The sequence below is a fragment of the Haemaphysalis longicornis genome, unplaced genomic scaffold (genome assembly GCF_048455015.1).
Source record: "Haemaphysalis longicornis isolate Haplotype H1 unplaced genomic scaffold, Haemaphysalis longicornis Haplotype H1 scaffold_6, whole genome shotgun sequence".
Classification (NCBI taxonomy): Eukaryota; Metazoa; Arthropoda; class Arachnida; order Ixodida; family Ixodidae; genus Haemaphysalis; species Haemaphysalis longicornis.
The window spans coordinates 75,857,406-75,872,129 of NW_027526407.1; the positions used below are offsets into that span (position 1 = coordinate 75,857,406).

General features: G+C 48.1%; 1 protein-coding gene across 3 annotated transcripts in view; it reads left to right on the forward strand.

Moving 5' to 3' along the window:
- Positions 1–904: 904 nt before the first annotated feature.
- The window catches only part of LOC144143525 (p53 and DNA damage-regulated protein 1-like), a 31,279-nt gene continuing 17,459 nt past the window's right edge, over positions 905–14,724 (forward strand). Inside the window, exons 1-4 of one of the 3 annotated variants that reach the window (XM_077675303.1) lie at positions 905–1,068; positions 4,729–4,859; positions 8,525–8,628; positions 12,780–12,946. In XM_077675303.1, coding sequence (XP_077531429.1) covers positions 4,729–4,859; positions 8,525–8,628; positions 12,780–12,943 — 399 coding nt within the window. In that variant the 5' untranslated portion in view covers positions 905–1,068 and the 3' untranslated portion in view covers positions 12,944–12,946. The other 2 variants (XM_077675305.1, XM_077675302.1) reach the window with 2 other exon arrangements.

Consider the following 14,724-nt stretch of genomic DNA (forward strand, 5'->3'; position numbering starts at 1 on the left):
AGTGGAATACACTGAGTGCGAGGCGAAAGCCACAATTCACTAATAAAATTCAGTTGTTAGAGTGCGCTCGTCCTTTTTTTTTCTTTCCTTGTCCGGGTATGTTTTGCGCAATCGCTGCCGTGGAAGGCTTGGTCAGTGTTACTGCGTAGAAGCTTCACGGCACAACGCTCATTGCCGTGAAGCTGCCCTAAAGGAAAAACCCCGCACCCCTGCTTTGCAACTGAAATTCTCGCATTTTTGGTGCGGGTTATACGCGCGAGAGTACGGTAATGGATAGTGAATGCAGACTTTTACACGTTTTATATTCAGTTCAGGACTAGCACTGGCATAGGATCTGATTATTTGTATACTGTGTTAATTACTTTCGGGGACGCACCGATATTTTCAAGTATGGGTGTTTTGGGACATTTTTTCTCCTCCTTTCAGGTTCTGTGGGATTCGACGGCACAGGTGTAAGAACTCTCCGAAGCGGCTTAATTATGAGAGGTAAATAAATCGCACCGTCCCATACCACAAGAGCTTTTTGGACGCACATCGTAATTTTGAGAATTGGTACCAGCTGCATAATATGTGTTTTAATTTTAATATCACGATATCAAAATGCAATGTCCTCTTGAATATGGGCACAACTCTGACATTACACCTGTTCTTTTTGCGTTTAATTTGCTTTTAAATTCGTCATTCTTTTTTCTTACGATGTTTGAATTTCGCGCTATCTTCTAGTTCCGAGGGCTGCGAGTGTTTTATGCTAAAATAAATAAACTAACAACAAGATTTTTAAAACATAAATCTTGAATTTTAACTTATAATAAACGTTAGCTAAATTTTTTTGCACTCGCAAAATAAATTTTCCCTTCACTAGTGCCCTCTTTAGAAATCGAGTAATTTTCTTGTAAACAACAAAGTTTGCGGTTGTCGGTGGCGGCGGTTGTCGCAGTTGTCGGCGGTTCAGCAAAGGGAATTCACGATTAGTGTTTTACGCTGTTTTGTTTGTGTAACTCTTGATGGTGCTGTAACATACGCCATCGCCAGCTACGTCAGCCGCGCCTCTCCCGGGAGCTCGAGAAGGTAAATTCAAACGGACAACGTCATCTTCGCGACGTCATGTCGGCGTTCAGAAGGGTCACATTTGTGAGAAGTGCCGAGCAAAACGTCAGCGTTACGGAGCCTGTTTCTCGTGTCGCGCAGAATGTGTGCACGTTAAGCGGCGAATCAGCTCGGCGATTCTACGAAAGCACGGTATCGCAGCCTTCAACGTCCACTACTGTCACCCGCGACGACCCACCCAGTCCAAAACACAGAAGTTCGAAGTGTCCAAACGAAAAACTGAAGCACTCGAAAACTGCGAACAGAGCTGTCAAAACCAGTGACTATTTTACCGCGGCTCAAACAAACGACGTTTCTGAATTAAAACGCTGTCTTGAATCGGGGGTGAACATCGACGCGACGGACATGTTCGGCTGGACGGCCCTAATGTGTGCCTCTTGTGCTGGTGCGACAGACAGTGTTCGGTACCTTTTGAAGAAAAGGGCTAACCCGGACCTCAGAAACAAGCAGAATGTGACGGCCTTAGATTTAGCCGCGAAACGCGGCCACGTGAATGTCGTCGAACTGTTTTGCAAACCCGAAAAGCGTGGTGGTGACGGCAGCGTTCTGACAGTTCAAGATTCGCCGCAAACTCAGTGCGAATCGGATCAGTTCTGCTCCGTATGCGACGCATTGGTTACCGCTGCCCAAGTGAAAGCTCACAGCACTTCGATAGCCCACCAGTTCAACCTTAGGCTGGGGAAATCGCCGGCTGCGACCCACTATGGTATCCCAGAAAGCAACGCGGGCTTCCAGATGCTCGTTGGGATGGGCTGGAATAGGGAAAAAGGAGTTGGATCTAGGGAAGAAGGTCGCAAGTTTCCCGTGAAAACTGTGCTGAAAAGAGATCGGGGCGGCCTCGGTGGGGAGTCCTCGGTCCCTAGGGTGACGCATTTCGGTCCTCACGATAGGTCGGCAGTGGAAAACTTGCGCAAAAAGGAGTCGCGGGAGAGTGTGTCGCAGTCTTTGAAACGGAAGAGGAAAGAAGACGAGAAAAGATCTCTGAGACTGAGAAGAATGGAGCTGGAGTTTCGGCGGTCTTTTTTGTAGCGCTTTCGGCTGCAGTGAGAACGATATGTGTAAGTACTGAACGTGCGCCGAACCGCTTCCACTGGACTTGCAGTGATGGCTTTTGATATGCTTAGCATAGGTTCCTTTACAGAGCTGACTGTTTCGCAAGTTTGTGTCCTTTTGTGGACCAAGAAGCCGGTGGTAAATTGCTTGGTCCTTTTTATAGAATCAAAGATGTTCCTTTTTGCTGCCATTTCAGCTGTAATGCCGTTATAGCTGCAGGTTTTGAAGACTGCCTGTGTCAACACAGAACATCAATTGACGTCATCGTGTTACGGGAGTGGGCTACATTTCCAGAGGCTTTTGAAGAACTGTCTTGACAACACTGACTTGTTTTGGGTGGTTGCTTTTCTTTTTTGATCAGCATCAACGAACACTCTGTGTCTGAGTGCACTTCGCTTTGCGACGACATCTTTTGTTCGAAGCAGTGCTTGAACAAGCCGTTCTTGACTTAAGTAGTTAACACCTGTTGTACTGCACTCAAGTTCACCTGCACGTACTGTGGTATTCGGTGTACAACACCACCACATCGCAACGCATAAAATTGCTGTGCGGAATGCACCTCATTTTTGTGTTCGCCTTATTAAGAGAAACGATCAAAGCCTAGAAACCGGCCTGTCCACTTGTGTATTTGGGCACAAACACCGCAAGCTGAAAGGACACTGAATTAGCCTTTTGGTAAAGCAGATTCAGCTATGGCAAAGTGATGGCTGGGCTTTTCGAGCAGGGAAAAAAAAGAACAGCAGTTGATTCAAGGGGGGGGGGGGGGGGGGAAACGATGACTTGCATTTGGTGTAGCGTTGAAGAAGCCAGTGGTGGAAAGGAGCGAAAATGCTGTGGTGTTTTATGAAAGTAGCAGCAGACTCCTTTTGAGGTGTGGTTTCAATTGCTGCGTATTTTTTTCAGCTTGAATGCCTTAGTAATAGTGACGAGAAAACTTGAGCGGTGTATTATTAAACATAGTAGTAGGCAAAAAGAAAGGCTCAGCACTGTTGACACGTCATTTACAGGGCTTTTGCATGCTTGAATTTGCATGAAACATTTGAAACTTGATACATTTGCATGCTTGAATTTACCAGAACTTACTTAAATTTACTTCCTGCTTCACGTAATCTGGCTGCAGAGTTGCTTGGGACACTGCTTCGAGAGTGAAGTGCATGCACGCATTAGTGTGCTTGGTTTTGGGGATAAGGTTTGAAGTTTATGTCACTGCTTTCCCGTCTGGCCACTGCTGGTAGGTAATTCTGCTAAGTGTACCATGTGGTTTTTTTAACACCTTTTATTACTACGAATTGGCAAGTTTTAATGCAGTCTCCTTAACTGCAATCTCTGCATCCTTACCACAGTTGTAACACGACCTTGAAGATCCAGTGAAAATCGTCTGTCGTGTCGGAATATGCTGTGTCAGCAGTAAGGAAAGCGGTGTAGAAATTAAAAATCCCGGGCCATCTCCACTAACGTGAAATCTGGGGAGGGGAGAAGCATGCAGTGTATAAGTTTATTCTTGACGCCTTGGCGTTTTTGCCCACGGAGATGGAACCGTTGGGGGGGGTAGAGGTATACAGCTTTGCTGTAACAGTCTTGTGTCTTTGATGAGCGAAGTTCTCTAGTGTGAGGCGTAAATGTGTGTCCCATTGATTAATTGATTGAAGAAATGTTTATTGGGATTGGCAGACGACGTTTTTACATACCGCGATGTCGGCCTCTTGTTGTCCCGGGGGTGTTGACCCAGTGTTTTTTTAGTACGCGCTACATTCTGGCATGAGGCGTAAACGAGTTTCCCAGAGTTTTAGTACTGTGACTGCATGAGACAACGATTACGGCAACGACGACAGGAGATGCCAACAGCCCGAGGCCCTAAGGAGCTTTTCCCCTAAAAGTTGTTCTGCACCTTCACTTGGCAAAGCTTTATCTGTTGTATTTTTGGAAAAAACAGATATTTATCCTTTCTGCTCAGGTACAGTTTCCCATGAGACCGCTGCTTTGATTAGAATCCTTTAAGCTTTCTAGCACCTGAGAGTTCTGTAAGGATATCTGGTTGTATAAGCATTCATTCAATGCATATTTTCTTAAGCAAATCATCAGTGCATCTTTATAAAATGATGCATTTCTCAAATAACACTCAGAGGAGTGGGAAACAGGCACTGTAATCTTTCTTTTGCACATGAAAACCGTTGTCGCAAAAACGAAGGTTGGTTGATTGTGTAGAAAAATGAAATACTGGATGTGAGGAGGAAGATTATTCACAAATGTAGGCCACAATGTTGCAGTGTAGCTGGTCACATTTTTTTCTCTTCAAAATCAAAAGGGGACTCTTAGCTGGTAAAATTTGTTGTAGACTTTGCTCTAGACAAAATTGCACCTAAATTAGAGCCTGCTGGGGCTGGCAGTTTGTTATGATAGGTCCGTTAAAACAAGCACACTTAAACCAAACGAAACCAGGGATAGAGCTCATTATGTCAAGATGTCTATTATGTCTGGATCTGTTGTAACAAGACTAGACTGCGCAACCTGTGATTGCTGCATTGTTTAGGTTGGTAGTTGTTCTTCAGTGCTTTCTTTTCCCCGTAGATGAATCCGACGACTGCCAAGGTGAAGCAGTTCTTGGCGGACATTGAATCCACAGCCGAGACAATCCTAGCCGACAAAGAACAAGCAGTCGAGCTCGACAGGCGGCGGCAGAAAAACAGAGAAGCTCTCAGGTACGCCTTGGTTCCCTGATCGTGCAAGGGAACTATTGCATGAAAGTTTCTTCTGGTAAATACTTGAAGGTAAATTATTTATGTTTACCGAACAGATGGCAGCTAGCATTACAAACACTTTGAATTGAACAGTTAGGTAACCCTTTCAGCCTTGGAATTTCCGTTTTGAGCAAAAATTGCTTTGCTGTATGTTTTCCTAAAGTTCAGCACTCCATAAACTTACAAAGGGAAAATTGAGCAGATTGTGCAAGTATTAATTTACAGGTATGACAATCAGGCCATTAGGGAATTAAAAAGTTTCTTGTGCTTCAAGCAACCTTGCGGCTGAGCCATGTTCATCGCAAATGCTCAGTAGTAAACGGCGTAACTCTCGTTTTTCCGAAAGTTGCCCAAGAGAGAGAGAGAGAGAGAACAATTTTATTTATATTGCCTTCAGATCGGTTTAGACGTCCCTCAGCTTTGAGGGCTTGTCTTCGCCGTGACACGGCCTGAACGTCGTCCTGGCCGACCCCCGAGGTTTGCTCCCGAGTTCCGCCTCACGGGTGCCGAAGGGCCACCACCCTCCTCACCGTCGGCGTCACTCGGTCGCTGCCTCTGTAGGGCCGCTGAGACCTGCTGGACGGCCTGGAGTTGAATGTTGTAGTCGTATGTCCACGTCGCTGCTTCTAGCTGCGGCGGGATCGTCGTCATCCTGGCTGCCTTTCTCGCGTTAACGCTACAGTCCCACAGGATTTGAGCCAGCGTGGCTCGCTCCTTTGCGCACAGTCTACACACGTCACTTTCGTACACCATTGGGCATATGTGTTTCGCGAGCACCGGGGTTATCACGGAGTCCGTCTGCAACTGTCTGTATAGCACTGCCTCTTCCCGAGTGAGCCTCGGGTGAGGGGGCGGCATCGTCTTTCTATTGAGTCTGTACCACTTCACAACGTCGTTGTAACTGGTCATGGTGTCCTTGGTACCGTCGTCGTCGTTGCCCGCGACCACGTCGTCGGAGCCGGCCTGGCTAGTCGTCGTCGTGCGGCTGGCAAGTCCTCGCGCGACGTCATTGGCCGTCTCGTTGTGGTTCGCGTTCCCTCCCTGGCCTGCCACGGTTTTACCCATGTGGGCCGGGAACCACTTGATCACCACACCACCACTGCTGCCGTTGGCTTCAGCCTTGCGCAATATGCACGCGGCCTCACTGCACACACTGTTCTTGGCAAAGTTCCGCACCGCCGTCCTGGAGTCGCACAGCACCGTCGTGCAGCCGGCATCGGCGATGGCCAGGGCCACGGCCACCTCCTCCGTCTGGTGCGGCTTCCCAACGCGGATGCTCGCCGCTGTCTTCGTGTTGTTCGTCGTCGCCTCTATCACCACCGCCGTGTAGGCTTCTCTCTGGTCTTGGTGCTTCGCCGCGTCCACGTACGCGGCACCGCTGTCGTTGGCGTGCAGGTCCAGCAGGGCCTTGGCTCTTGCCAGTCGCCGTTCTCGGTTGTGTTCGGGGTTCATGTTCCGAGGTATCGGGCACACGGTGATCTGTCGCCCCGCCCCTTCGGGTAAAGGTTCCCCGCTCGTCGTCTTGCTCTCCTTGGGCACAAGGCCCAGCTGCCATAGTAGGTGTCGTCCTGTTCTGGTTCCTGATAGTCTCTCGAGCTGCGCCACTCACTGGGCTTCTGCTATTTCATCCAGGGTGTTGTGCACGCCCAGGGCAGCGAACTTGTCCGTGCTCGTGCTCCTCAGGAGCCCGAGCGCCGTCTTGTACGCCTTGCGTATGACTGCGTCGATCTTTGCGCGTTCGCTCGGCCGCCAGTTGTGAAAGGCGGCCATGTACGCTATGTGGTTAATGACGAAGGACTGGACGAGCCTTGGGAGGTTCTCTTCCTTCATCCCTCCTTTTCTGTTGGAGACCCTTCTGACGAGGTGCATCGCCGCGTCTGCTTTCATCGCTAGCTTGGTGACCGTCGCGCCATCGACGCGATTCTTCTCGATGACCATTCCGAGCACTCTGATCTTGTCGACCTCCGGAAGGACTTGCCCGCCTTCCATGCGCACGGTGATCTTGGAGCTAGCGTGGTCGTCGCCTTCATCGTACTTTCTCTTTCTGCCCGCATTTTTCGGCGGGAGCACCAGTAGTTCTGACTTGGACGGGGAACAGATTAGCCCCGACCCTTGCAGTTGTTCTTCTATGGCGTCGACCGCTTCTTGCAGCGTCGTTTGTATGTGACTGTCGCTTCCCCCCGTGACCCACAACGTGACGTCGTCGGCGTAGATGGTGTGGCGGACACCCGTCACCCGCTCCAGCCGATTGGCCACGCCAATCATCACGAGGTTGAACAGCAGCGGAGATATGACCGAGCCTTGCGGCGTACCGATGCTGCCGAGCCTCTTCTCCGGTAGTTGGAGGTCACCCACACGGATCTTGGTCGTCCTGTCCGTTAGAAAGTCTCTGATGTACTCGTACGTTCTTCGGCCCATGTCGAGCTGGGGAACTTGAGCTAAGATAGATGAGTGTTGGACCTTGTGTTTCGTTGTCGAGAATTTCATGCTTTAGTAGAATCATGGCGTCTTGTGTTGCGAGCTTGCCCATAAACCCTATGATGGAGTTGGGGTACAGTTCCGAGTTTTCTGGGTAACGTTGCCACCGGTTCATGAGGACATGCTTCAGGTCTTTTCCAGCGCACGACGTAAGCGAGATCGGTCGGAGGTTCTCTATACCAGGTGGCTTTCCGGGTTTCGGGATTAGAATTGTTTTGGCCGTCTTCCAGTGTTTGGGGAGGCGGCCGGCTCTCCAGCACTTGTTGAAGTATTTCGTGAATACTTCCACAGCCATGTCGTTGAGGTTCCTGAGCGCCTTGTTGGTAACCCTGTCGGGGCCGGCGGTGGATCTTCTGTTGAGATTCTGCAAGGCGTCGCGGACTTCCCACGTCTCTATGTCTCTGTCTAGCGTTGCGTTTTCTTTGTGATAATGGAGGACAAGAGGCAAACCGTCCGTTTAATGGTACGATAAGTAAAATACGGGAACACAAATAATTGAATCGAGGTGTGAAGCAAGAAAATTCGGAGGCAAAGAATGGAATCCACAAATTTATGGTAAAAAACAGGCTGATGGGGGTGACGATAAGGTGCTTGCGCAGTTTTATATCACAGGATTTGCTGGTAGTAGTGGCTGCCTTGCTGCAGGGAGTCCATAAAATGGCTTAAAAAAATGAATTCAGTGCATTGGCATTTCAGAGGAGTTTATATCTGTTATGCTCTACAGTTTTGTCTTTTCTTCAAGGTGAAAGCCTCAGATCTCTGTGTTTGATAGAACACAAGAGGGACAAAAAAATCTTTGTGAAGTAGCCGGAATCATCCAGAAAAAAAGTTAAAGTTTCATGAGCTGGGGATCGGGCACCAGAAAAGGAAAACAGCTGTGTGGGAGGAGGGTAGGCCGCTACCGACTGGGGCAAACAGGAGACGCCTGGTGATTTCAAGCAAGCAGAATGAACTTCGGAAGGTGCCGTCCAGGGGGGGGGGCTGGTCAAGCGGTGACGGGCACTTGTTCAACTAAGTTCGACAGCAGATCAACAGAAGGTCCAACTGGGCTTTTTGCCTTCACGTTCTTAGAAAGACGTAAGCATCCCCGGTAATTTTTTTGTAGCTAGGTGCTAAGGCGTTCCCTTTTTTAACACTTCCTTTTTCAGAGCACTTCAGAAGTTGGACGACAATGTCCGCAAACCCTGGGTGTGCATTGGAAACATGTTCATGAAAATTCCGAAAGGAAGAACCACGGAGCTTCTTCAGCAAGGTGGGCAATGAAAGAAATCCCTGCATTCTGAGAATGAATTAACTTCTTTCAGAACAGCTTTTTTTTTTTTAAACACAACGTAGCGTAGAGGCTTCCGCCCATCGGCGGGATACATACAAAGAATCGCTGTGCCCAGTTGTGTGCCTGGGAACGCTTCTTGCGCCTTTGGCTTCAAGGGGCCCTGCAACACTTGTGTCGGCGCGTTAAACCCTATAATCAATCAATCAATAATCTTTTTAGCACTGTTCAACTATGCAACTATATTGGCTAGCTTGGCTTACTCTGAAGCAAATGGATTAAAAGAAAATTCAGCAACCAAGTTTACCTATTTTGTCCTCATATTAAGCTTACAGCTTCTGGCATGACATTGTTCAGTGGCAGATGGAGGATTGGTGTTGGTTCATAAGACGCTGAAGCCATCTTCAACCATGGGTGAATGTCCATGGGTGATTGTCCATGTGCGGAGCAAAAGGGATTGCATACCTGCCAGGTTTCACCCTTTCACCCTTTCCTTCGCGTCTGGAAGTGTGGTTATCAACAGCACGGAGTGGCACTGTGTGATTTGCTCTTTGCAGCAGAACTATCCCCCTTCCATTTCTGGTTTGCTTTGTGGCTTTTTTCTGTAGTGGCTATCGAGTGCATTCACTGCTGCAACTGAAAAAAATGTCGGCCGATAGCCACTGCATTGCTGTCATTACATAAGTCGAGCACTCAAGGAACACCAAGACTCGAGAGAAAAAATTTTGAGCAGGTTTCCAAGTTATCTGATGGGCATAGCGTGGTAACTTTTGGCTGAGGTACTTCGTTACCCTCTATTCTAAGTACGGGATGTGTTTGTTGACTACATTCTGAAAGCACTTAAAATTTAGAAAAGATACAGTGCCTGTATTGTCTGTTTTGCTGGTGTCCCCATCTTTTTAGCAACCCGCCGTGGTGGCTCAATGGCTAAGGTGTGCTGCTGAGCGCTAGGTCGCGGGTTTGATTCCCGGCTGCGGCAGCCACTTTTCTGATGGAGGCGAAAAGCAAAAAAGCCTGTGTGTATGAGATTTCGGCGCACGTTAAAGATTCCCCAGGTGGTCAAAATTAATCCGGAGCCCTCCACTACGGCGCGCCTCATCACCTGCGTTGCGTCGGCACATTAAACCCTATAATCAATCAATCATCTTTTTAGCACTGTTCAACTATGCAACCATATTGGCTAGCTTGGCTTACTCTGAAGCAAATGGATTAAAAGAAAATTCAGCAACCACGCTTACCTATTTTGTCCTCATATTAAGCTTACAGCTTCTGGCATGACATTGTTCAGGGGCAGATGGAGGATTGGTGTTGGTTCATAAGACGCTGAAGCCATCTTCAACCATGGGTGAATGTCCATGGGTGATTGTCCATGTGCGGAGCAAAAGGGATTGCATACCTGCCAGGTTTCACCCTTTCACCCTTTCCTTCGCGTCTGGAAGTGTGGTTATCAACAGCACGGAGTGGCACTGTGTGATTTGCTCTTTGCAGCAGAACTATCCCCCTTCCATTTCTGGTTTGCTTTGTGGCTTTTTTCTGTAGTGGCTATCGAGTGCATTCACTGCTGCAACTGAAAAAAATGTCGGCCGATAGCCACTGCATTGCTGTTATTACATAAGTCGAGCACTCAAGGAACACCAAGACTCGAGAGAAAAAATTTTGAGCAGGTTTCCAAGTTATCTGATGGGCATAGCGTGGTAACTTTTGGCTGAGGTACTTCGTTACCCTCTATTCTAAGTACGGGATGTGTTTGTTGACTACATTCTGAAAGCACTTAAAATTTAGAAAAGATACAGTGCCTGTATTGTCTGTTTTGCTGGTGTCCCCATCTTTTTAGCACGCCGTGGTGGCTCAATGGCTAAGGTGTGCTGCTGAGCGCTAGGTCGCGGGTTTGATTCCCGGCTGCGGCAGCCACTTTTCTGATGGAGGTGAAAAGCAAAAAAGCCTGTGTGTATGAGATTTCGGCGCACGTTAAAGATTCCCCAGGTGGTCAAAATTAATCCGGAGCCCTCCACTACGGCGCGCCTCATCACCTGCGTTGCGTCGGCACATTAAACCCTATAATCAATCAATCATCTTTTTAGCACTGTTCAACTATGCAACCATATTGGCTAGCTTGGCTTACTCTGAAGCAAATGGATTAAAAGAAAATTCAGCAACCACGCTTACCTATTTTGTCCTCATATTAAGCTTACAGCTTCTGGCATGACATTGTTCAGGGGCAGATGGAGGATTGGTGTTGGTTCATAAGACGCTGAAGCCATCTTCAACCATGGGTGAATGTCCATGGGTGATTGTCCATGTGCGGAGCAAAAGGGATTGCATACCTGCCAGGTTTCACCCTTTCACCCTTTCCTTCGCGTCTGGAAGTGTGGTTATCAACAGCACGGAGTGGCACTGTGTGATTTGCTCTTTGCAGCAGAACTATCCCCCTTCCATTTCTGGTTTGCTTTGTGGCTTTTTTCTGTAGTGGCTATCGAGTGCATTCACTGCTGCAACTGAAAAAAATGTCGGCCGATAGCCACTGCATTGCTGTCATTACATAAGTCGAGCACTCAAGGAACACCAAGACTCGAGAGAAAAAATTTTGAGCAGGTTTCCAAGTTATCTGATGGGCATAGCGTGGTAACTTTTGGCTGAGGTACTTTGTTACCCTCTATTCTAAGTACGGGATGTGTTTGTTGACTACATTCTGAAAGCACTTAAAATTTAGAAAAGATACAGTGCCTGTATTGTCTGTTTTGCTGGTGTCCCCATCTTTTTAGCAACCCGCCGTGGTGGCTCAATGGCTAAGGTGTGCTGCTGAGCGCTAGGTCGCGGGTTTGATTCCCGGCTGCGGCAGCCACTTTTCTGATGGAGGCGAAAAGCAAAAAAGCCTGTGTGTATGAGATTTCGGCGCACGTTAAAGATTCCCCAGGTAGTCAAAATTAATCCGGAGCCCTCCACTACGGCGCGCCTCATCACCTGCGTTGCGTCGGCACATTAAACCCTATAATCAATCAATCATCTTTTTAGCACTGTTCAACTATGCAACCATATTGGCTAGCTTGGCTTACTCTGAAGCAAATGGATTAAAAGAAAATTCAGCAACCACGCTTACCTATTTTGTCCTCATATTAAGCTTACAGCTTCTGGCATGACATTGTTCAGGGGCAGATGGAGGATTGGTGTTGGTTCATAGGACGCTGAAGCCATCTTCAACCATGGGTGAATGTCCATGGGTGATTGTCCATCTGCGGAGCAAAAGGGATTGCATACCTGCCAGGTTTCCGGAATTCTCCAGGAGACTCCCGAATTTTCATGGTTTGGTATGATTGTATGTCAGAAACAAAAATCTCCCGAAAACGCACACATCTTTTGCCAAACGAAAAACGTGAGAACAAATGATAATGATCTTGTGCGGTGACTGGCGGAAACTCGGCAGAACGATCTTGTAGCGCTTTGCAGGGATAGGCCCTCAGTGGCTAACGACACTTTGGTTTTGGGCACCTCTGAAATTTGTTTTAAAAATTTTGCATCTCGAAGTGAGGGGTGTTGGTTGAACAGGAGGGTGCCTTATAAACGAGTAGGTATGGTATCTTGTTTTAAATGATAAGTGAACTAGTTCCGCTACAAGTTTTATAAACTCACTGAAGTGTGAGTATCAATGTTTGCATTCAAAAATTGGCGGCTGTCGTGTTGTCAGTTGGCTTGCAAACCAAGAAATCTAATCCTACTCCGTGATGCTTCGGATTGCAATCTCGCCGTGTGTGCAGAGCATATGTGGAGCTGTGTTTCTCTGCGCCTTTAGCGAAGACGCTGCCGACTTTCACCAACTGCCCTTTCGACTGCTCGCATTTTAGTTTGTGGTCGGAAAGGCTGACTGCTTCGTGCTTATTTTCGTGGCTGTTGCCTAAATTCTATCATGTTGTTGGGACTGCATTGTCTTTTATACTTATGCACTTTCCTTTTCTTCAACTTGCAGAAAGTAAATACCCCACTTGTAGTGCCAAATCGGTTAATTTGAAAAGATGTTGCTGAGACGCAGCCTTTGTGTCTTGCTTTCACCACTGGCTGGTCGCACTTGGTTCTTGCGTGTGGTTTCTATGCTTGTTCCGATTCCAGCTTCAACCTCATCCACTGTTCACCTCTTTTAGAGCAAGCGAAGTTGGAGGAGGAGATTGCGTCGCTGCGCAAGAAGCTCAAGAAGAACGTCCAGCTTCTGCGGGAGCTGGAGGGCAAGTCGGAGGTGCAGGGCTTCTCGCTGGAACCACTCAGCCGGGAAGAGATGCAGGCCATCAACAAGGTCATGGGATCATGAGAGGTTGGCAGTTTTTTCACACTTTGCTTTGCAAGGCAGCAATGTTTACAGTGTCGCTGTTATACGGTAATTTCCCCGTCGTTTTGCGTCCGTAGGATGAGAAAAGGCGCTTCCCGCCTCCTTACTTCGGCACACTCTCTCCCATTGATCACCTGTTCACCTCCAACACCTCATACTTTAACCCTTTCCAGTCCGGAGCTTTTTGCCCACTTATGAGCAAAAGTGAGGAAAACCAGGAAATTTAACCTTAAACGCCCGAATTGGTCATACCCCAACAGCGGACCACAAAGGGTTAATACTTAATGTATATTGCCTTTGTGTGTTTTGCCTTTGTATTGCCTTTGTATTAATGTATGTATGAAGAAGAAATGGACGTGGGCAGGGCATGTAATGCGAAGGCAAGATAACCGTTGGTCATTGAGGGTAACCGAGTGGATCCCTAGAGAAGGCAAGCGTGGCAGGGGGCGGCAGAAAGTTAGATGGGCGGGTGAGATCAAGAAGCTTGCGGGGATAAATTGGTCGCAGTTAGCGCAGGACCAGGGTAATTGGAGAATAATGGGAGAAGCCTTTGCCCTGCAGTAAACGTAAATAGGCTGGTGATGATGATGATGATGATATTGCCTTTGGAAGAATGTCTTCCCAGCAATGCGTCTGTGTGTAGGAGTGAAGCTGACTTTAGGGACATCAGTGTAAACTTTGCTTTTGTAAGCTGGCTTCTCTCCATATTGTGCGTTGCACAGTGGAGCCATCTCACGAAGAAAATTCCCCGCATTTCCCCGAGGGGAAGAATGTGAAAGTGCGAATGCACGAGTTGAATTTGCGCGGTTCGGTAATGTTCGCGAAAGAGAGATCACACACACACACACACACAACTACAAAGAAAGAAAGATGCATTTATTCACAGACACCTATTTGTGTTGTCATTGTACTTGATTGCTAGAGCGGATCGCAGCTTTGAAATTTCGTGTCAGTACTCCTTTAAGCAGGTGCATTAGCCCTTCTCACGCCCGATTCCTGGCCAATCCCCCACGTGGGTATGTGCCATGTCAGCGGCCAGGCAGCGCACGCCCATCTCCCCCCGTTGCCAAGGAAGACGAGGAGATTCCTGGCCAATCCCCCACGTGGGTATGTGCCATGTCAGCGGCCAGGCTGCGCGCGCCCATCTCCATGTGCGCGGACATCGCCGGTGGACGCAGGTTCAGGGTCGCTTAAGAAGTGCATTGCACTTAAAAAGAAATGCAGCAATGGGCGCGAACACCAACTACTGACGATAGTCGGGCTGCGGATCCCAAGTGTAAGCGCAATGCCCGCCGAGACCCCGAATATTGCGACATGGGAAACGCAAGATGTCGGCATGGTTACAATCACGCTGAAAACTTCCCCGGTGCGACGGTGCGGTTTTTGAGTGGAAGCTTATGGCGAGTCAGTAACCCACAAACAGCTCTGCTTTCGAACTCGAGGCTTCGACGAATGCCCGTCTGGTCGGGAATAATCATAGAAGACATAAAAAGAAGACGCCGACCACAACAGAAAACAAAACAATGATGTTTCAGCCCTCCCGAAAGGGAGCCTTCTTTTTGTGTCTTCTAAGCTTTGCCGTTCGCCCATGTTCACAGAGTGCAAAAGCCCTGAATTTTTTACGTGTAGGGCACCCATGTAGTTTGTATTTGCGACACAGAGGTAATGAAACGGATTGTGAGGTTGACAGCTGTTCTTTACACTTCGCACCTGAACATGGTCTGCGTTCAGGTAACCTACATAACCTACACACACGTAACCTA